General features: G+C 46.3%; 1 protein-coding gene across 1 annotated transcript in view; it reads left to right on the top strand.

Annotated features, from left to right (window-relative positions):
• LOC115471270 (putative hexokinase HKDC1) overlaps window positions 1-21,462 on the top strand; it is a 220,313-nt gene extending 198,851 nt beyond the window's left edge. Inside the window, exons 17-18 of the mRNA XM_030204972.1 lie at window positions 17,732-17,965; window positions 21,300-21,462. Coding sequence (XP_030060832.1) covers window positions 17,732-17,965; window positions 21,300-21,462 — 397 coding nt within the window. The remainder of the gene's footprint in view (window positions 1-17,731; window positions 17,966-21,299) is intronic.
• The last annotated feature ends 470 nt before the right edge of the window (window positions 21,463-21,932 follow it).

The following is a 21,932-nucleotide window of genomic DNA, read 5'->3' as shown; positions in this document are numbered from 1 at the left end:
TGAGGCAAAAAAAAGTAACCCTGTAGAGTTTTTTGTTGTTTTCTCAGCAACCACTTTGAATTTCAACAAGAAATTTTACGTACTTATTTAGTCATCATACTTACATATTACTATTAAATGCTATTTAATTATCTTATGTTATGGTAATGTTAATGACATTTTAATACTACTACCTAGTGATTTTTGCACGTTAAAAATGTTTGAGTTAAAACACAGTAAAATAACATCATTCAAAACAATTAACAATGTGTCAGAATTTCACAGTCACTGTGAATGCTCAAAGTGTCCACCCCCAGCTTTAACACAGGCCTTCAGTCACTGATGTTCTTAACAGCCTTCTCAATCTGTCCCTAGATCATCTGCAACACTTCCTTGACTTTGGCGATTGTTTGCGACTTTGGGTGGAGCTTATGCTAGGCCTCCAACATTGCTCCCCAGAAAATGTCTACATCACTGTGATGTCATTAACAGTGAGCTGGTACCCCCCCCCCCCACCCTCCCCCCCCCCCCCCCCCCCCCACACACACACTTTTTTTTCCAAGTATTGGCAATGTTACAGTACAAACATTTTTGAACACATGAAAATCGCTGGGTGGTCACACTAAAAAATGTGTAACTTCACCATGTTTAAAGATAATCTCATTTCACTAGGCACATAAATGTAGATAATAACAAAAAATAAAGCTGTAAAATTTCACATTGCAATTCCAAGTGGTTGCTGAAAAAAAAAAGCAAAAAAATAACTCTAGGTTACTTTTTGCCTCACCCTGTATATAAGTTCTGTGGAGACTGCAAAATATTAGGCCAGAGTGGTTTTGGCCCAACAGAATGTCGTGGCATGAAGTCACAATATTCTAATCCTCCTTCTCTAGATGAGCTGAGATCTTGTCATTCCATTTAAACACTACGAATACCATCCTAGTTGTGTTACCAGTAAGGCTCCAAGGGGCCCTTTTACAAAGCCGCAGTAAAAAGTGGCCTGCGGGCATTAAGGAAGTGATGTCACGGAGGCGAATGGCTGCCTAAGCTTATAGCTCCCACACTTCCCTACCTTAACGCTGCCCAAATAGCGCTATTTGAGGAATATTTTCAGCGAAACCCCACTGAAAGCTGTTCCAGACAAACTGCTGCTTAAAATTAGTAAGTCATCAGCGTCGCAGCAAAGGGGAAGCGAGCGTACTTCGAAGCGCCAGACCGCGAGGAGCCTTTCGCGCCATACATCTCCCGCGATGTCGGACTCAGACTCAGCGGCCTCACACGCGGCGGTGCGCCACTCCGCCTCAAAAAAGAGTGCATCCACGGATCTGGCAAAATGTTTGGAGGCGATTCGCGCCGAAATAAAAGCAACGCAAGTGGAAATCTTGGAGCATATTGATGCAGTTAGTTTGGATTTGAGAGAGCTAGCAAGCCGCGTAGAAACCTTGGAGGAGCAGTTAGATGACCAGGTCGAACAACATGGGGTGCTGACCATGCGTATCTCGCAGATGCAGGAACAATCAGAGGACTTTCAGTATAAACTTGATGACCTCGAGAACAGAGGCAGAAGGCACAATTTACGCTTTCGTGGAATTCCTGAAAGTGGAGGCCTAGAGGACATCCCAGTGATGGTGAGGAACCTTTGTGAAAAAATCTTGGGTGAGGCCTGGGATCCGGCTGCAGCGGCGATTGATAGAGCGCATAGAGTGCAAGGTCAGCGAGTGGATAATAGACCGAGAGACATTCTTGTTCGCGTTTCATCATATGCGTTTAAGGAACTGCTCTTGCAGAAGGCTCATAAGCTCCCAGACTTGGATTACAATGCAGCCCGGGTGTCTGTGTTCCAGGACCTCTCCGTGTTCACATTAACACAGAGGCGTGCCATGAGACCGGCGATTGAGGTTTTGAATAAAGAAAAAATTGCCTACAGATGGGCTTTTCCATTTGCCATCTGCTATGAACTTAAGGGACAACAATGTCGGACGCGGAAAGTGGCTGATGTGTGGAAGTCTTTATATGAGGCTGGGCTGACCACGTCAGAGATGTTGCCTGCTGAGCTGGCTTCAACGACCAAAGCACGCCTGCAGAAGTGGAAGAGAGTTCCACAGAAACAGAAGACACCTAAGGCTCACACCTGAAGGCTCAAAGAGGACTTTACTGTTCTAATTATATCTGTATCAATATCAGAGATGAATGCTGACTAGCTGGATGAGCTGGGGAGATTGAGAAGTGTTCTGTTTTGCAAGGGTTTTAAGGTTGTAGTGGGCTGTTTATCTGGTTTAAAAGAGGTGGTGGGGATGTGTTTGAAGCAGGGGCGTAGCCAGACTTCCGTGGGAGGGGGGTCCAGAGCTCGAGGGGAGGGGCACATTTTAGCCCCCCCCCCCGCCGCCGCCCCTCCTGCCACCATTGTCGCCCCCCCCCCGTCTCTGCCGACCCCCCTCCCGCCGCAAACCCTCCCCCGCCACCGCCTACCTTCCGTTTTGCTGGCGGGGGACCCCACTCCCCGCCAGCCGACGTCCTCTCCGACCGTAGAATGCAGTGGCAGCCGGCAGAGAAAAGTCTTCTTCCTTGCATGCTGACGTCCTGCACATGCAGGACGTCAGACTCAGAGAACAGAACAGAACTGTTCTCTGAGTCAGCATGCAAGGAAGAAGACTTTTCTCTGCCGGCTGCCGCTGCGTTCTACGGTCGGAGAGGACGTCGGCTGGCGGGGAGTGGGGTCCCCCGCCAGCAAAATGGAAGGTAGGCAGCAGGGGGGTCCCCACTGAAATCTATGGGGGCCCAGGCCCCCTCAGGCCCCACGTAGCTACACCACTGGTTTGAAGTGTGGGGGGAGGAGTGGGTGGTGAGTTCGCTCCTTGAGTCACTTTATTCCAGGTTCCCATGCAATGCTAGAAGGCATTGTCTGGTGGGTGGATATGGTAGGGGGGGAGGGGTTGAGAGGGAGGGGGGGATAGTTGGGGAGGGGCTGGGTATAGTTAGAGGGGCAAAGGGAGAGTTAGGGAAGGCCTTACACCGTTCTTTAATAACTAGCATCATTCAGAGATGGTTCAATGGTGGGTTATAAGTTTTTCACTTATAATATAAAGGGGTAATATGATACATTTATCAGTTGGTGTCGGAGGAGGGCAAGACACGACCATTTGCGGAGCTGCAGCAGGAATTTAGATTGACTGAACGTGACCGGTTTGCCTACCTACAAATTCATCACTACATCACAGCCTTGGGTTGGAGTAACTTGAGTGAGGATGTCCAGGATACCTTAAATACTGCTCTGACACTGGGAGCACATAACCCAGTGCCGTTAAAATTTCATCATAGATTCCTGCAGGATTCAACAGAGGACATAGACTATCATACCAGAGCACGGAAATGGGCAGTTGACCTGCAGGCCGAGATCACAGGAGATGTACTGAGCAGATTTTTGACCTCCATACTCGGAACACATCTCTACTCGATTCTGGGAGATGCAATATAAATTTGCTTTAAGACTGTACGTCTCCCCAACGAGGGCCTTCAAGACAGACTTTGGTCAATCAGATGCCTGCCCATGGTGTGCGGTGGCCCATGCCTCGCTGGCTCACATGTTTTGGTTTTGTCGCCATGCGTCGCAATTGTGGACTCTCATTCTTGGTGAGACGAAGAAATATTGGGGACGCACAATCCAGAGACAACCTCTACTTCTCTTTGGAGAATTCAAACAAGCTAAACCCACACTGCCAGGTTTTTGTTCGTTTGTACAGCGGACTGTCCTGATGGAAAAATGGGTCATCCTCCTCCATTGGAGAGAACACAGAGCACCAGCTATTGGAGCATGGAGGTCACAAATGATAGAACTGCTGAAGCTGGAGAGGCGCGGAGTTCAGGATCTGGACTCTAAAGAGGGTCGGGCTCTCCAAAAAACATGGGCGAGCTTTAGGGACACACTGCAACCCCTAGCACGCAGTAGACTCCTGAATTGACAGTGTCATAGGAATGTAGGATAGACTGATGAGTGTTACCTTGTGTTGTGGGCGGGAGGGGGGGGGGTAATGTGGGGGGGGTTATTCTTGGGGGAGGGGGGAGGGGGGGAGGGGGAGGGGTTTGGGGAGGGGGAGAGGGTGGGGGTTGGGAGAAAATTGTACATTGTTTCTAGACAGACATAATTGGATCATTGGAGGTGCTTGTATGTGGATAATGTCTGGTAAAGTTTAGTCACTGCTTCATAATAAAAAGATTTAAACATAATATAAAGGGGTTGAATTCCCCTTATAAAAGACATGGACTAATGCGTGAATTGCGTCTGGCGTGGCCACAGGTGGTCTTTGTACAAGAAACTCACTTCTTAAAAAAGCATGAGAGGTTATTGACCTCTAAACAATATCCGCATGTGGTCTGTGCCTCGGACGTAAAAGGGGCTAAAAAAAGAGGGGTGGCTATCATGTTTCACAAAGATGTACAGGTGCAGATTATGCATACAAAGAGAGATGGGGAGGGACGATTCCTTTTTTTACATGTTATGTTGGAGCATGAAGAATACACATTGGTTAATGTATATGCGCCAAATGAGAGGCAGGAACACTTTTTCAAGCGACTTCAAAGGGAACTCCAGGCCTTCGTCAGGGGTAAGGTTCTGGTGGCGGGAGATTTTAATGCCACTATGCAACCTAGGCTTGATAAGTCAGCCCTTCCTACTCCGACGGATTGCAGAATATCTTATGCTTTGAATAACTTTGTAGAGGGGATTGGCCTGTATGATGTGTGGAGAATGGGACATCCTAGGGGGCGGGATTACACTTTCTACTCCCAGGTACACCTCACTTACTCCCGCCTAGACTATATTTTTCTTGATAAAACTGTCTGAAGGGGGAGAGGAATCCTCTATAGGCAATATTTCCATATCGGATCATGCCCCGGTCTGGACTGTCATCCCTTCTCTTAGGGAGGAGGTGAGGGACAAACGGTGGACGTTTAACAACAACCTGTTACAGGATATGGATACAGTAGCTAGTTTTAAACTAGTTCTGAAAGAGTACTTTGACATCAATATGGACTCGGGACCAACATTGGGTACGGTGTGGGACGCATTCAAGGCAGTCTCAAGAGGGCACTTTATTAAATGTGCTAGTCAAAAGGCCCGAGTCCATAGAGTACGTCTAGCCCAGTGTATGGAAAGATTGGCTGTCCTGGAAGACAGATACAGGGCCTCCGGCTCTGTGGCTGACTAATGCAAATTGCAGGCGGTGAGACTGGAAATTGCAGGGTTGCATGAGGAGAGTTTAAAATATGTGAATGAGAGAATGAAACAGGTACATTACGCTTGAACCAATAAGCCGGGAAGATTGTTAGCTGCTAAATTAAGAAAGATGAGAGCGGATAGGCATATCCTGGGGGTAAGGGATGCCAAGGGAGATATGTTGCATAAGTCAGCTCAGATAAGGGACCGTTTTGCCCAATATTATGAGAACCTATATACAGAGGATGCTACTGTACAGACGGGGGGAATAGATGAGTATTTGGCTGCTAGGGAGCTGCCGGCCCTCTCTGAATTCCAAAAAAGAGAGCTGGAGGAACCGGTGAGGGTGGAGGTTATAGGGGTTGTAAAAGCCTTGCCCACGGGGAAGGTGCCAGGGTTAGATGGCTTTACTAATGAGTTTTATAAGACACAGTGCTTTTTTTGTGCCGGTACGCACCGGTACGGCGTACCGGCACCTTTTTTGTAGGTCCGGCGTGCTGGAGCCGGTTGCTCTTGAGAGCGAGCCTGCTCTCCTTCCTTCCTCCCAACCCCCTCCCAAGCTAGCCTACAGGGTCCGAGTCAGTCTTCCTCTTCGTCTGCCACCCAACCCGGCTGGCACCTGACTGCCTTTAAAAAAAATATACGAAGCAGCGGCGCGGTGCCTCACGTCAGAATATAAAAGAAGAAAAATCGCTTCGGGCGGCCTTCCCTCGCTGTTCGTCCCGCCCTTGCGGAAATAGGAAGTTACATCAGAGGGCGGGACGACACAGCGACAGAAGGCTGGCCGAAGCGATTTTTCTTCTTTTACATTCTGACGCGAGGCACCGCGCCGCTGCTTTGTATATATTTTTTTTTAAGAAAGTGGCACTTTGTAGAGAGGCCTTGAACCCTGCCAGTTGAACATGCTGTGGCACCGAGGAAGAGCTGCTGGGAAGTTGAGGCAGTAATGAGGGCACAGTGAGGCATGGCTTGTAGGATGACCAGGTACTTGTTGGCAGTGGCAAAGCAGAAGCTGATGCTGGACCAGGTGAGAATATGCAGCTGGGAGATGGAGATCAGCTTGCACTACATGTTTAATTTTCAGAATCTCTAATAACGCAGAACCCCGAATGCTTTCTAGCTTTATATTTAAGGTATTAAGGAACCAGTAGTGTTTGAGCAGACAGAAGAATAACGTGTATGCTGTGTGAAATGTTCTGATGGAAGCCATAAAGCTGCATTTATGCTGTGCTGGTTTAGAATGTTGCTAGAGAGCTCCAAGTTGCTGACCAGAGAGCATGGGTGGAGTAACTTTATAATTAGAATAAATGTAGTAGCATAGAGCTATCCAAACAGAGGTATTTTGCCTGCCTGGAAACTGTACTTAGAAAAGTCAACTGTAAGCCTATGATTCACTGGAACTGAGCTGTTTAAAACCACTGACTGAAGTCTGGATCAGAAAAGGTCTATTGCATGTTATGGTTTGAGGAAAGCACTATCGGTTAATTGGTATGGAAATGGCTTTATAAGTGGCTGTATGTTAAGCATGGAAATTTGCTAATAAGTTAATGGAGAGGTTTCACATTTAAATTGGTAAATAAAGAATATAAATAGTACACCAGCGGACAGTTGAGTTCCTGTCCAAAAGAGCTAACCCAAAGGTACCTTTACCACAATATTTAGACTCTCAGTTCTCATCTTGTATGTCTTCTGGTGCAGGCCTTGCACCATTTTGATTTTCTCTGGACAACCTCTAGCCATGTTATATTGTTACAAAGATACAGCTTCCAAATCTAAAGTATTCAAAGTGAGGTCTCACAAATAGCCTGAGCGGATGGAGGGGAGGGCAGGGAGAGAGAAGAAATGCTGGACATGGGTGGATGGAGGGCAGGGGAGAGGAGAGCTGCTAGACATGGGTGGATGGAGGAGAGAGAAGAAATGCTGGACATGGATGGAGGCGAGGGAAGAGTGAGGAAGGAGATGAGATGAGGGAAAAGGAAGAGAGGAGAAAAACTGCACATGGATGAAGAAAATAGGCAGAAGCTGGATCCACTGGACAGTCAAGTCTGCGGAGGACCCAGCTTTTACTTACGGATGTAGGGCAACAAATGAAGAAGAAAGGCGGAAAGTAAAGAAATAAATGGAAAGGAAGCCCTGGAAACGGAGTTAAGAGGATAGATAGCAGCAGTATCGGATACTGAGCCAGCACGATCAGAAAAACAAAGTCACCAGACAACAAAGGTAGAAAAAATCATTTTATTTTCATTTTAGTGTCTGGAATATGTCCAATTTGAGAATTTACATCTGCTGTCTTATTTTGCACTAGGTATACTGGAGCTGTAACAGCTTACAGAAATTATTTATAATGAAAAAAAAAATCACATTATTTTTTTCTCCTATACTAGTATAATATTTTCAATGATGTGTGTTTATATGCGCTATGGTGGATATAAGGGGTGTGGCTAAGGTGGGTGTGGCTATAATAGGGGTGGAGTCACATGTGGTGACTCCGCCCACAATGAGTACCGGCACCTTTTTTTCTACAAAAAAAGCACTGATAAGACATATGTGGTAGAGCTGGCACCCTACCTGACAATGATAATCAATGCTGTGAGGCAAGGGGCTCCTCTCCCTAAGACAATGATGGAGGCTTGGGTGGCGGTTATACCAAAGCCAGGCAAGGACAAAACTGAATGTGCTTCTTACCGACCCATCTCGATTCTCAACACAGATGTCAAAATTTTGGCAAAGGTGTTGGCTGACCGTTTGGGAAAGGTGCTTCCTAATCTAATCCACCCAGACCAAGTGGGCTTTATAGCAAAAAGACAGGCCATGGATAACATACGTAGAACGGTGGATCTCCTCTATGCTGCTCAGATAAAAGCCAGGCCCATGGTGTTACTCGGGTTGGATGCAGAAAAAGCGTTTGACCGAGTGCACTGGGGATATTTGGACAAGGTTCTACATAGAGTAGGGATTGGACAGCTTTTTAGAGCCTGAATACAGGCCTTGTATTCCTCGCCGCAAGCTTGTGTGAGAGTCAACGGGGGGAATTCAGAGACATTTGTGTTGGGTCGAGGAACTTGACAGGGCTGCCCATTGTCCCCCTTACTGTTCGCTCTAGCAATGGAACCCTTAGCGGCAGCTATCAGAGAGAATGACGATATAGCTGGAATACGGGTGGGGGAACGGGAATATAAAATAGCATTATTCGCAGATGATGTGCTGTTGTCTCTAGCAAACCCGCTGATCTCATTACCCAATCTAATGAGGGTGATAGAGGACTACACCCGGATATCGGGCTACAAATTAAATGCGAGTAAATCTCTTGGCCTGGCAGTGGGAGTACCTCAGGGTGTGATGGAGACATTAAGGACGTCTTTTGCTTTTAAGTGGGCTGCTCATGAATTAACCTATCTTGGAGTTAAGATACGGAGTGATTTATCTGAGCTGTTCATAGCAAATTACCCGAGACTTAAAAAGGAGGTGCGAGAGGACCTGAATAAGTGGTCATCTATGGAGTTATCCTGGTTTGGGAGGATAGCGACGATCAAAATGAATATACTGCCCCGTCTCTTATATTTATTTCAGGTCCTTCCCCTGAGGTTATCTCGCACCTTCTTGTTGGGACTGCAGGATGTATTGATTCGATATGTGTGGAATCAGAGGAGGCCAAGGCTGCCGCATGCCTTTCTTTACAAAAGTCGACGAGAGGGAGGACTGGGAGTGCCAAATCTGTTCTGGTACTATTGTGCAGCACAAGCTAGAGCTGCAATAGACTGGTTTAGGAAGGACGAAAGTAAATTGTGGGTAGATATTGAACAATCCCTGGTAGGCACTCGGAAGTTGGGACACATAACGTGGTTTGCTAGTAAATATAGAGGACGAGTGGATAGGTTTCCGCCTACTGTACAGACCACTTTTTATTATTGGGACATTATGTTTGCAGAGCATCAACCACCGGTGTCAGGCTTAGCCCCAATAGTGGATAACCCTATGTTTGAACCGGGTATAGGAAATACTACATTTAGCAGTTGGGCAGACTCAGGTTTGGACATGTTGGGACAGGTACATGTGGGTGGTAACATGGTAACCTTTGAGAAGTTGGTGGAAGATTTTGGGCTTCGGCCTGACGATCGTTATGCATACTTACAGTTACAACATTTCATTTTAGGACAAGTCTATAGAGGTTGTATGCTGCGGGACACACACCCTATGGAAGAGCTATGTGTTAATTGGAACATAACAAGGGACATGTTATCCCACTTGTATGCCTACCAGGTGATGACAGTTAAACATTATGTATTGCATAGGAAATGGTGGGAACAGGAATTACATTTTACTCTACCAGAGGCAGCATGGCTGGCGTTGGAAAAAAAGATTCTGAGATCTTCTATAGCAGTGGCAATGCAGGAAAATGCCATCAGTCTTTTATAGATGGTATTTAACACCAGTCCGATTACATCATATGTTTGCCCATGTGCCCAAAGATTGCTGGCGAAAATGTGGGGGAGTGGGGACCATGGGTCATATTTGGTGGTTATGTCCTAAAGCTCAGGCCTATTGGAAGGGGGTGAAGTCGCGTCTGCAGGTTTGGGTGGGTAAATCTGTGCAATGGCATCCTTTAATTTTCCTACTTGGGCAGTGGCCTGAGGGTTTTACGCTGGATCAGTGGCTTCTGACGAGAGGAGCCTTGCATGCAGCGCGTACAAATTTAGCACAGAGTTGGAAGTCGTCCAAAGTTCCCTCAATGGTACATTGGATCACTAAGGTGCGTTATATATGTGAAATGGAGAAATACACACTCTGGAGGTCACGTGATGGTTTGAGGAAGGAAGTCGTGTCTTTCTTCTCTCCGGGGCTCCCCTTCCTTCATTCCCCGAATAACGAGTGAAAATCGAATTAAAACATTCCGAAATTGAAGGCACATCTACTGCCTATCAATGGATTCTTTTGTTACAAAGGAGACTCGGGCGTCAGCGCTGAAATCAGGGAAAAAAAGCGCCGAGAAACAGCGTGGATCGGGGGATGCCAAGATGGCGCCCGACCCGATCTCGGACTCCCCTCCGAGATTCCACCCGCTACAAGTACAGCAAATTACAGAAGCGGTGAAAGCAGCTTTACAGCCAGAGCTAACAAAGCTATCTGAACAAATAGCGGGTGTGGAGTAGCTGTTAGGAGAAACAACTAGACGAACGGGGGAACTTGAAGTACGAGTGTCTGAGCTGGAGGACTCGAGTAGGGACAGGGAAACTGCTGTGCAAGACTTACAGAAAATGCTGCGAACTCAAGCAAAACATTTGGACGACCTAGAAAATAGATCTCGGAGGTCTAACCTCCGTCTGATTGGGATTCCGGAATCCGTGTCAGATCGTGCCCTACCTACCCAGTTGGAGAATTGGCTGAAATCCGAGTTCGCGCTCTCGGACAGCGCTGGCCCGCTGTGCCTGGAGAGAGCGCATCGCCTGGGTAGGAAAACCGGAGGAGGCAACAGGCCAAGAGTGGTCATAATTAAGGTACATAACTTCCTGCACAAGGAAGAAATCTTGAGAGGGGCTCGTTCCAAATGGGACTCATTGTCGTTTGATGGAGCAGCTGTAAAAATTTTTCAGGATTATTCTGCGGCCCTGCAAGAGCGTAGGAAGGCGTTCGGCCCAGTGTGCCGCCATTTGGCAGTGAAAAATCAAAGATTTATGTTACTATACCCAGCCCAGCTTAAAGTGCTGGAAGAGGGAGGCTGGAAGATGTACTACTCGCTGGAAGAGGCTCAGGGCCTACTGCGGGAGAATCCTCCCTCTCCCCCTGGACAAAATGGCTGATGGAACTTACAGGAAGAGGGCCAAGGGGGAGCCCGTTAATAGGCAAAAGTCGCACATGGGCTGTTGGTAAATGGTGCACCCAGTTGACATCTGTTATGTTATACTGTCATTAAAACAGTTTGTTTGGGGGCTGTTGTATGTTATGCATAAATTGTAACTTAATGTAAGGAAAGAGGAATGGATGACAAAGGAATGAGTGAGGGGGCGGGGAAGGGGACCCCTGCCATTGACAGACCGGCGCTCTTCTAGTAGATGTTGCGAAAGAAGAGGGCATGGGTAGTTGGGGGGGGGGGGAAATTTGGGGAGGGGGAGGGTACGGGAGGGAGGAAGAGGGGGGAAGGGGGGGGATTAAAGAACATCAGAGGGTTGAGGGTCAGGGATACGCCGCAGGGTTAATGGTTAAGACAGAGGGAGACTTAGGTGGAGCTGGGCGCCTGGGTTACCCGTACGTTACTATGTATTATACTTATGGAAATTACTCCATTTGTAACGGGGGGGCGCCTGGACTAGATTTATAACTTGGAATGTAGGGGGCATAACATCTCCAATTAAGAGGACAAAGATCCTACATGCTTTAAAAAGACACTGTGCCGATGTGGCTTGCATTCAGGAGACGAGATTGTCACAGGAGGAATTACAAAAGTTGAAGCGTGCTTGGGTAGGAGAGGTATTCGGGGCGGAGGCTGAGGGCAGGCGAAGTGGGGTAGCAATCCTAATTCGAAGGGGGGCGGTGGCTAAGGCACAATTGGTGGGTAGTGACCCTGAGGGGAGGTATGTGGTGGTACGTCTCTGGCTCCATCATATTGAATATTTGGTAGTAGCGCTATACGCCCCAAACCAACATGGGAGACCCTTTTATGACCATTTGCTCCAGATGTGTCTTCCACATAGATCATTGCCACTGCTTCTAATGGGAGACTTTAACTTAGTAGCCGATCCCACATTAGATAGCTCCTCCTCTGGGAGGGCGACCCGGAGGGGCCCAGAATCAAGGATTTTATCTCAATTTATGCAGGCTCTTGAAGTGGTGGATCCTTGGCGTGTCTTACATCCAGGGGAACGGGATTATACCCACCTTTCGAGGGCACATGGGACACTCTCCCGATTGGACTATATTTTGGTAGACCGAAGGGTATTCCCATACGTGAGTGCAGTGGAGATTGGCCCGGAGGAAATTTCAGACCATTCTATGGTTTGGCTGGATTTAGAAGACCGAGACCCAGGGATTGGGGGAAGAGGGTGGAGGTTTCCCTCATATTTGGCTAATGACCCAGCGTTTAAACAGCATTTGTTAGAGAGTTGGGGGGAATACTTACGATTTAATGGAAGACACAAGGATGACCCCATATTGTTCTGGCAGGCAGCGAAAGCGGTCATACGGGGTGCAGTGATTGCATTCACGGTGAAACGTGAACGTAGAATTACAGGGGCAATCTTTAATCTAGAACGCAAATTGGGGAGAGCTAGACACCGGTTTGCTGCGACCCCAACGAATCATAACCGGGAACAGATGAAAATAGCCCAAATAGCTTTAAACTCTCTATTACATGAAAGAGCCTCTAGAGCTTTAGCGACCAGGAAGTTCCGTCTCCAGAGATATGGGAATAAGTCAGGAGCAATGTTAGCAAGGGTGGTTAAGTCCTGGGGTGGACCGAGAGTGATAGTGGCGGTGAAAGATCAGGCAGGGCACATCCAGAATGGGAGGGAGGGAGTGCAACAGGTGTTTCAGAAATTTTACAGTGATTTGTATAAAAAGCAACCCCCCCCCCCCCCCATCCTTAGCAACCATAACAGACTATTTGAGAGAAGCTGGGATGCCAGAATTGACGGCATTGGAAGTGGAGGAACTAAATAGCCCTATCACAGGAAAGGAACTGCAGGGAATCATTCGGGCACTCCCCTCAAACTCAGCTCCAGGCCCAGACGGGTTCACTAGCGAATTCTATAAAATTTTAAGTCCGCACTTGGTGGGTCCCCTACATTCATACCTGGAAGAGGTAGTGACTCAGGGACAATTTCCAGCTTATGCTAATGAAGCATTAATAACATTATTGCTTAAGCCAGGGAAACTTGAAAATCAAGCTGGCTCTTACAGACCGATCTCACTAATTAACGTAGATGTAAAAATTCTTGCAAAGTTGTTGGCAAATAGATTGCAGGAATACCTACCTAGGCTTATTGGTCAAGAACAAGTGGGATTTGTCCGTAACAGACATTCAGGAACCAACGTGCAGCGATTGTTATTAGCCCTAGCTCAGACCCAGCGTTCAGGCTGTGAAACGATGTTGGTCAGCCTGGACGCTGAAAAAGCATTTGATAAGGTGGGTTGGGATTATATGTTTGAGGTACTACAATTTGTAGGCGTGAGAGGCTGGGCATTTGGGGCTATCAGATCGCTATATTCTAACCCTAAAGCAGCCGTGCTGATTAATGGAGGCAGAACTCAGCAAATAAATATAGAGAGAGGGACCAGGCAGGGATGCCCCCTGTCCCCACTCCTCTTTGTGCTTTCCATTGAGCCATTGATTAGAAGTATCCAGCGGGGAGAAGGGGTGGCAGGGGTGTCAGTGGGGGGAGATCGGGTAAAGACATTTGCCTTTGCAGATGACTTGTTGATCATATCCACATCCCCGAGTGTGGCCTTACCAGCCCTCTTGGAGGAGATAGAACGATTTAGTGTTATATCAGGGTTTCAAATCAATCAGGAAAAATCGCAAATGATGAGATTACATGATCATTTAGATGGCCCCGGCCCAAAGGATTTTTCACTGCAGAAGGCGGGGACGGAGATTAAGTATTTAGGTATATTAATTCCTAGGACATTAAGCTGTCTGTATGAGGTGAACATTCAAAAGTTGCTGAGGGACACGGCTAGAAAACTGGAGCAGTGGCGGGGTCTTCCTATCTCCCTCTTGGGACGTGTCGCGCTTTACAACATGATGGTTATCCCCTGCTGGTCATATATGTTCCAAACCCTACCTCTACACTTCACAAATAGGGATGAAAGACGACTGAATGGAATGTTAAGGAAATTCTTGTGGCGGGGAAGGAAACCTAGATTCCCTTTAGACAAAATGTATGTTCCAAAAGAGTATGGAGGGTTGGGCTTACAAAGTGTGCGACACCTGGCGGTTGCAAATGCTATGAGACATGTAACAGACTGGTTCCGTAACTCTACGGACTTCTCAGCCACTGCCATGGAATTGAGCTTATTTGAACCTATTCATTTCAGTAGTTGTCTCCATGGGAGTGGGGGGGCCTCTCCACTGTTGATATTTCTAATATCCTGCCACAGGCGCAGAAGGCATGGAACTGGATCTGCAGATTACATCACTTTTCGACAAAGGTCACCCCGATGTTACCATTGTATGGGAACCCTGAATTCCCCCCTGGAATGATGTATAATGTCTTCAAACAATGGAGAGAGCGGGGCATAATTTACCTGCAACAGATCTTAACCCGGGAGGGAAAGCTGCAATCGTTTCAGGAATTACAAAAAAGAGGCCTATTTCACCCTAAAGACTATTTTCATTACTGGCAGTTACTACATTACACGAGGAGCCTACCTTGGGAATCTTTAGCGGAAGATGTGCAAGAGGAATTGCCAGTGGCGTTTGCCTTGGGATCGCAACAAAAAGTTCCATTGAGATTCCATCTCCGACATATTAAACATACAATTGCAGAACCGGATTTTGGCAAATATGCGGAGGCTTGGAGCAGAGACCTGCTGGTAGAAGTTTCATCGGGTTTGCTTAAAGAACATGTGTTAACACTGCATAGAGCGTCTCCCCTAGCGGACCATTGGGAGCTACAGTATCGCTTTGCTTTTCGGATGCATATGCCACCCCGACGAGCATTCTATGCAGGGGCCTCTCCAGATGGGATGTGCCCCAAGTGCTATGCTGAAGGGGCGACCTTGGGACATATGTATTGGGCCTGCCCAAAAATTCAGAACTTCTGGTCAACTCTACTTTTAAAGGTTTCTGCTTTGTGGAGAACTAAGTGGTCTGGTTCGCCGCTCCTGCTGTTTGGGAATCCCTGCTTAAGAGCTCCAAGGCCGAAAGGTCTTATAAACTTTGTCCGGCGAGCTACTCTGATTGCAAAAAAGTCCATTCTAGCAGCTTGGTTATCACCGGAAGGCCCATCTCTTCAAAGCTGGCGAGTGCGGATGGTACAACTATTGCGAACTGAGCGTATGATGATAAAAGAAGGTGACAGGCGTGAGTTTGATAAATTTTGTTTGAGATGGGGCCCGTTTTTGGACTCTTTGCCCCCAAGAGCGAAAAGCTCCTTTTTGAACATTTGACTGATAGAATAACCCAGGACGTTGTCCCATTGACCTATATCTAGAGCTTTGGAAGGGAAGGGGAGGGTAGAGGGGTGGGAATAGGTGATAAAGTGTGGACCTGGGGGGGGATCTCGGGGGGGCCATCAGAACACAGGCTCCTTGGGATCTGCTCTCTTGGTTGTTGTTTAGTGCTATAATAGAAGAAGGGGGAGGGGGGATATAAAAGTGAAAAACGAATTGATGACAATGGCTTTAGGAACAAATGTGGTAAAAACAATTTTCTGTTTCTTGAGATTGGCATTTAAATGTTTCTTATCTCATTGTATTGGATCTTTTTGATGTTCATCAATAAAAATTATTGAAACATATGTGAAATGGAGAGACTAACTGCAGTAAGAAGAAAAACTAAGCCCGCATGGGAAAGGGTTTGGGGACCCTTTCTACAAAAATGTTCTGGCTAACTGGGCTATATATGGGAAGTTGGAGAAGGTTTAGGGAGGGGGGGGAGAGGGGAGGGAGGATATGGGAAGGGGGGATTTACAGTATTGAAATGTTAAAAACAAAAAAATCTGAAGTTCAGTATGCATCCACCCCTTTCTTTCCGAGCACTCTACCAAAACCCTCATCCACACCCTTGTCACCTCTCGTTTAGACTACTGCAATCTGCTTTTTGCTGGCCTCCCACTTAGTCACCTCTCCCCTCTCCAGTCGGTTCAAAACTCTGCTGCCCGTCTCATCTTCCGCCAGGGTCGCTTTACTCATACTACCCCTCTCCTCAAGACCCTTCACTGGCTCCCTATCCGTTTTCGCATCCTGTTCAAACTTCTTCTACTAACCTATAAATGTACTCACTCTGCTGCTCCCCAGTATCTTTCCACACTCGTCCTTCCCTACACCCCTTCCCGTGCACTCCGCTCCATGGATAAATCCTTCTTATCTGTTCCCTTCTCCACTACTGCCAACTCCAGACTTCGCGCCTTCTGTCTCGCTGCACCCTACGCCTGGAATAAACTTCCTGAGCCCCTACGTCTTGCCCCATCCTTGGCCACCTTTAAATCTAGACTGAAAGCCCACCTCTTTAACATTGCTTTTGACTCGTAACCACTTGTAACCACTCGCCTCCACCTACCCTCCTCTCTTCCTTCCCGTTCACATTAATTGATTTGATTTGCTTACTTTATTTATTTTTTGTCTATTAGATTGTAAGCTCTTTGAGCAGGGACTGTCTTTCTTCTATGTTTGTGCAGCGCTGCGTATGCCTTGTAGCGCTATAGAAATGCTAAATAATAGTAGTAGTAGTAGTAGTAATGATACATGTTTTTGCAAAATACTCCTTCGGTCCCGGTAGAACCTCTCTGTAGTTGGCGACCTTCTGGGTGGGGTGGAGGTTCAAGCGCTAGAGGAGAAAGCGTGACTTCAAGGCCCAAGTCCTCCAGAGTTTCCCCTATCTGGTGGACAGCGGGCTCACTCACGGCGTATGGGAGAGAAGTTTGCGAGGTGAACTGATCGATCAACAGCTGACGCGGGATTGAGGTCCGGGGTGTCAAGGTTACATTCCGGACCTTGCCCTTCCGTTTAGTATGTGGCATAATTCAGAGGAATTCGTTTTACAGCGCGTCAATCCCAGAGGAGTTCAGAGCTCGCTAACCTGCGTGCCGCCATCCCACCTTTTTTTTTTAACTTTTGAATTTTTATTGAAATAACATCTCAAACATAACAACGAGCCATTGGCTCCAGCACATGACAATGCAACAATTTAATTTTTATTTTAACATTATGCTTATAACCCTTTTATCCCCCCTATTCCCCCCCCCCCCCCCCCAACTGCTTCACCTTTTAACCACGCTGGCTGTTGCTTGTAGAACACATCTGGTCTGGGCTTCTATGATGGAGGGAGGTGATTCAGAGGAAGTTTCTTCAAAGAGAAATAAACCCCTTCCAAAAATGGCTCAGTACATGTGTATGGGAGAAGCAGTTACAACAGTTGCTGTATACATACATTGATTCACATGTAGTGATAAAGGAATTTCACCTTTCAAATGGGCTTCCACTCCCATCATCTCTCCTGATCACAGACACACAGAACACCCTCCCCAGAACCACCCAAAATCCCCCCACCAACACGCATAGAAGCATTTACATGTTGAGGGGCTGAAATGAATTCCATGAGCCATGCTCTGCTTGCTTTTTCCCCTTCTTATTTTGAATTCCTTTTTGGATTGTGTCTCTGCCATTTCTTTTGGAAGTCCATTTTATTTTTACAGATTAAAGTGTATACAAACTAGTTAGCTTGGCATGTACGTCTCATAATCCAGGCTCTTGTGATGAGAGCAACCATCTTTAGCTTTTAGTAATTTGACTGATTTAAGTAATACTGTATGCTCTTGCTACTGTGTTTCACAGTGTATTGTATAACCTGTAAGATCTGCTGTGCATATGTTTATATTGATGCAGTGACCAGCAAGCCCTGCATCAAGTAAGAAATATTCTACAGCAGCTGGGCCTGGAAAGCACCTGTGATGACAGTATTATTGTAAAAAAAGTGTGTGGCACAGTTTCTAAAAGAGCTGCCCAGCTCTGCGGTGCCGGAATGGCTGCTGTCGTGGATAAGATCAGGGAGAACAGAGGATTACATCATCTGGATATCACTGTTGGTGTGGACGGAATTCTGTACAAGCTGCACCCACAGTGAGTGAATCTTACCAGCTTTTCATAAAGGTTTGCATGGTGGAAAATTTTCAAAGCCATTTCAGTGGGCAAAACAGTGCTTTCATGATAGGAATGGGTTTTTACAAGAACTGCCTTCCCTATATGCAGGTATGTGCACACTTTTACATGCACATATTGGAAGCATTTCCAAAGGGTAGGATTGCAGTTATTTGCATGATTTCAAAAATTTAAGTACAAATGTATAATTTAATCTAGAAAATGTATGCACAGGTATACATAATTTTCCAGAAAAACTAAGTTGGGGAGGGGGAGGAGGAGGGAGAGAGAAAAAGAAGCCAGAAAGAAGAAAATTAAAGACAAAAGAAGAACATAGCACCCCCCCCCCCCCTTTTCCACACCCTCAACCCACAAAAATATATATATATATGCAGTGGCCCTCTAGTGGCTCCTGCCCATCCTCACCAGCCCTTGGCTTCAAGGAACCACCTTGAAACCAGACCTCTCTGTGTCTCCGTTGACTCGGGCCTCTATGTTTGGTCCTCCCCTTTACCTCAGGGTGACCTCTGCATTAACCTTCAGTCCTGGCCCGGCCTCCCCGCTGTATCTCCTGGTAACCGACCCACCTTACCAGTTCTTCTGGTGGGCCCCCTGGTCACCCTCCTCTGGAAGATAGCGCAGATCCCTTTGCTCACAGAAATATGCAAATTAAGCTGATCATAATTAAATTCAGTTTATTGGAATTATGCTCCAGTCTAGTGGGAACCTTGCTTTCCAACTATTATTTGGTTACCCCAAATTCACTCCCCTGAGACCATTTACTGTGGGACACCTGGGTCTCAGGGTATAACAGCCTCCTCCCCTGGATAGGACCTTCTTTATTCACATTAACCTTACGGTCCTATCCTCCACCCCACGGCTGTTTGTTCTTTTTAAACCCTTCACAGTTCCAACATCAGTACTGGGGACCCACAGTCCTGGACACACAGTCCTTCCCCTTGAACACCCAGTTCTTTCCCAGTACTGAGGACACACAGTCCCACCCCAATACTTCAGGGACTTCTTATCCCAGAATTTTCAGCCTGCTTTCCTTCTTGGACACACAGTCCTTCCTCCTCCACAGTTCAGGCTTCCGGCCTCCAGGCTCCCATCTCCTTTCCCTCGGGCAAAACTCCTTCCTCTACTGAGAGGAAGCTATTTATGAGGTGTCCAATAAACCTCCCCACCTCTTGAGACCTCGCCCCTCTGGTTCCAGAAAGATCTGGCCTAGAAGTCTCTTCTCACTCCCCCAGCTATCTCTCTGGAGCTCCCTCTAGTGACCAGAATGGGCATTTTCCCGGTTTTCAGTGGGAGAGCGCCCTCTGGCGGCCTCCTCATGTAAGGGCAGACACTGTGTTTATCACTATATATATATATATATATATATATATATATATATATATATATATATATATAAATCCAAGCAAAATAAGTTTAAGTGGATTTAAGGGTTCCTTATTGATAAGGTGTGTGTCTCTACAGCAGGGATTCTCAACCCAGTCCTCGGGACACACATAGCCAGTCAGCTTTTCAGGATACCCACAATGAATATGCATGAGATAAATTTTCATACAATGGAGGTAGGACATGCAAATCCATCTACATATAACATAGTAGATGACGGCAGGTAAAGACCTGTATGGTCCATCCAGTCTGCCCAACAAGATAAACTCATTGCATATGGTATGTGATACTTCATATGTATGCCTGGCCTTGATTTGTCCTTGCCATTTTCAGGGCAAGTAGAAGTCTACCCAGCACTGTCCTTGTTCTAAAATTTGTGAAGTTAACATCGAAGCCCCTGAAAAGCTCCACTCCAGCCCATCCAAATCTATTCAGCCATGATCAGGGCAAAGACCATAGAAGTCTGCCCAGCACTGGCCTTGTTCTCCAACTTCTGAAGCTGAAGCGAAATCTGTCCAGCCACGATCAGAACACAGACCACAGAGGTTTGCCCAGTACTGACTTTGCTTCCCAATTGCAGGTGTTGCTTCCTAATCTCCGCTAAGCTTCTTTGGATCCATTCCTTCTAAACAGGATTCATTTGTGCTTATTCCAGGCATTTTTTAATTCCATTACTGTTTTCATCTCCACCACCTCCTGCAGGAGGGCATTCCAGATATCTACCACCCTTTCCATGAAAAAATACTTCCTGACATTATTCCTGAGTCTGCCCACTTTCAACCTCAATTCATGTCCTCTAGCTCTAGCATCCTCCCCTCTCTGGAAAAGGTTTGTTTGCAGATTAATACCTTTCAAATATTTGAACGTCTGTATCATATCACCCTTGTTTCTCCTTTCCTCCAGGGTATACATGTTCAGGACAGTAAGTCTCTCCTCATACTTCTTGCAATGCAGAATCCCATATCATTTTTGTCGCTTTTCTTTGAACCGCTTCAAGTGTTTTTACATCCTTAGTAAGATATGGCCTCCAAAACTCCATGTGGGGCCTCACCAACAGCTTGTAGAGGGGCATCAACACCTTCTTTCTTCTACTGGTTATATCCCTCTCTATGCAGCCTAGCATCCTTCTGGCCATGGCCACAGCCACCTCCTTGTTGCATTGTTTTGTCACCTCATGCATATTCATTGTGATTGTGGATATCCTGAAAACCTGACTGGCTAGTTGTGTCCTAAAGACTGGGTTGAGAACCCCTGCTCTATAGAAACATACTACAGCTATGAGGTCAAAGAAGTTGACAGAACAACCACTATGAAGAACTTGAGGGTTTGGAGGTTGACTAAAACTATAAATGATGCCCAAAATTAGGTGCCGGGAAGATCTGCACCAAACTGGTATTCTGCAAAGGGCACTCTGTGTGGAATGCTCTTTATAAAATACTACTTTGTTGCGGATCTCATGCTTAACTTTGGATGTCACTCTGCTGAAACCTAGTGTAAATGCTGGTGTGCAACTAATGGCAGTTGGGCATGTAAACAACCCTATTCTATAACGTTGTGCCTAAATACTGGGAATGCTCCTGACCCATCCATTCCCCTCCCATGGCCACACCCTCTTTTTGTGTTGTGTGCTATTTATTTATTTTATTTTGCTGCATTTATATCCCACATTTTCCCACCTATTTGCAGGCTCAATTTAGGCACACATTTTATAGAATACGGCACAGGGCAGATCCACATGTAAACCCAAATGAGTGCAAATTAACACCAATTGATTGTTAATGGCCTATTAACTAATCAGTCTGTTCACCATGCCTTAAGTTTGATGACCTATATAGAATCTGAGTGTAGAGATTTCTCATTGCTCTTTTCTGAAGTAGAAAACATGATTACACTAATTTTGTCTTAAATTTAGTTTCTCTAGGATTTTACAAGAGACTGTGGCAGACCTGGCTCCCAAGTGCAACGTGACTTTCATGCTGTCTGAAGATGGTAGTGGCAAGGGGGCTGCACTCATTACTGCAGTGGCAAAGAGACTGCACAATAAAATTACAATAGACAGAAAAGGTATATTGTAGCCAAAATGTACTTGAAGGGTTTGATAAGCCATCCAAAAGGCTTAGGCTATGAGAAGTAGGAGAGTGCAACTATATGTTGTACTACATAACCTTTAGTTTATGTTAAAAAGTTCAAGCCTGTGAACTGTAATAATATTTTCATGCAGTGTATTTCTCTTGTTTGGCCAGCCGGTGGTGTTTGTTCTGTGTTTTAAAGCTGTTGCAGAGAAAGCTGTTTCTTTTCAGTTTAAGCCCTGAGGAAAAAGTATCCTGCCCTACTATTGGCCAGATTCTTTTATGCTGTGGGCTCTGATTAGCTCTGGAGTTCAAATCCAGCCAGGAGATACTGGATTTTCCCCAGTCTCAGATAGGGAGTGCAGAGGGTAAACATCTCTTCCCTAAGGCTCTGTTCAAGAACTGTGAGCAGTTATTTTTCTGAAACTCCTCAGGTGTTACCCAGGTAGTGACAAAGTGTTTAGTTTTAATATTTA

This window comes from Microcaecilia unicolor, chromosome 5, assembly GCF_901765095.1.
Source record: "Microcaecilia unicolor chromosome 5, aMicUni1.1, whole genome shotgun sequence".
In the NCBI taxonomy this organism is placed as follows: Eukaryota; Metazoa; Chordata; class Amphibia; order Gymnophiona; family Siphonopidae; genus Microcaecilia; species Microcaecilia unicolor.
The sequence above is the reverse complement of the archived record's forward strand: the minus strand, read 5'-3'. Positions and strand labels throughout refer to the sequence as shown.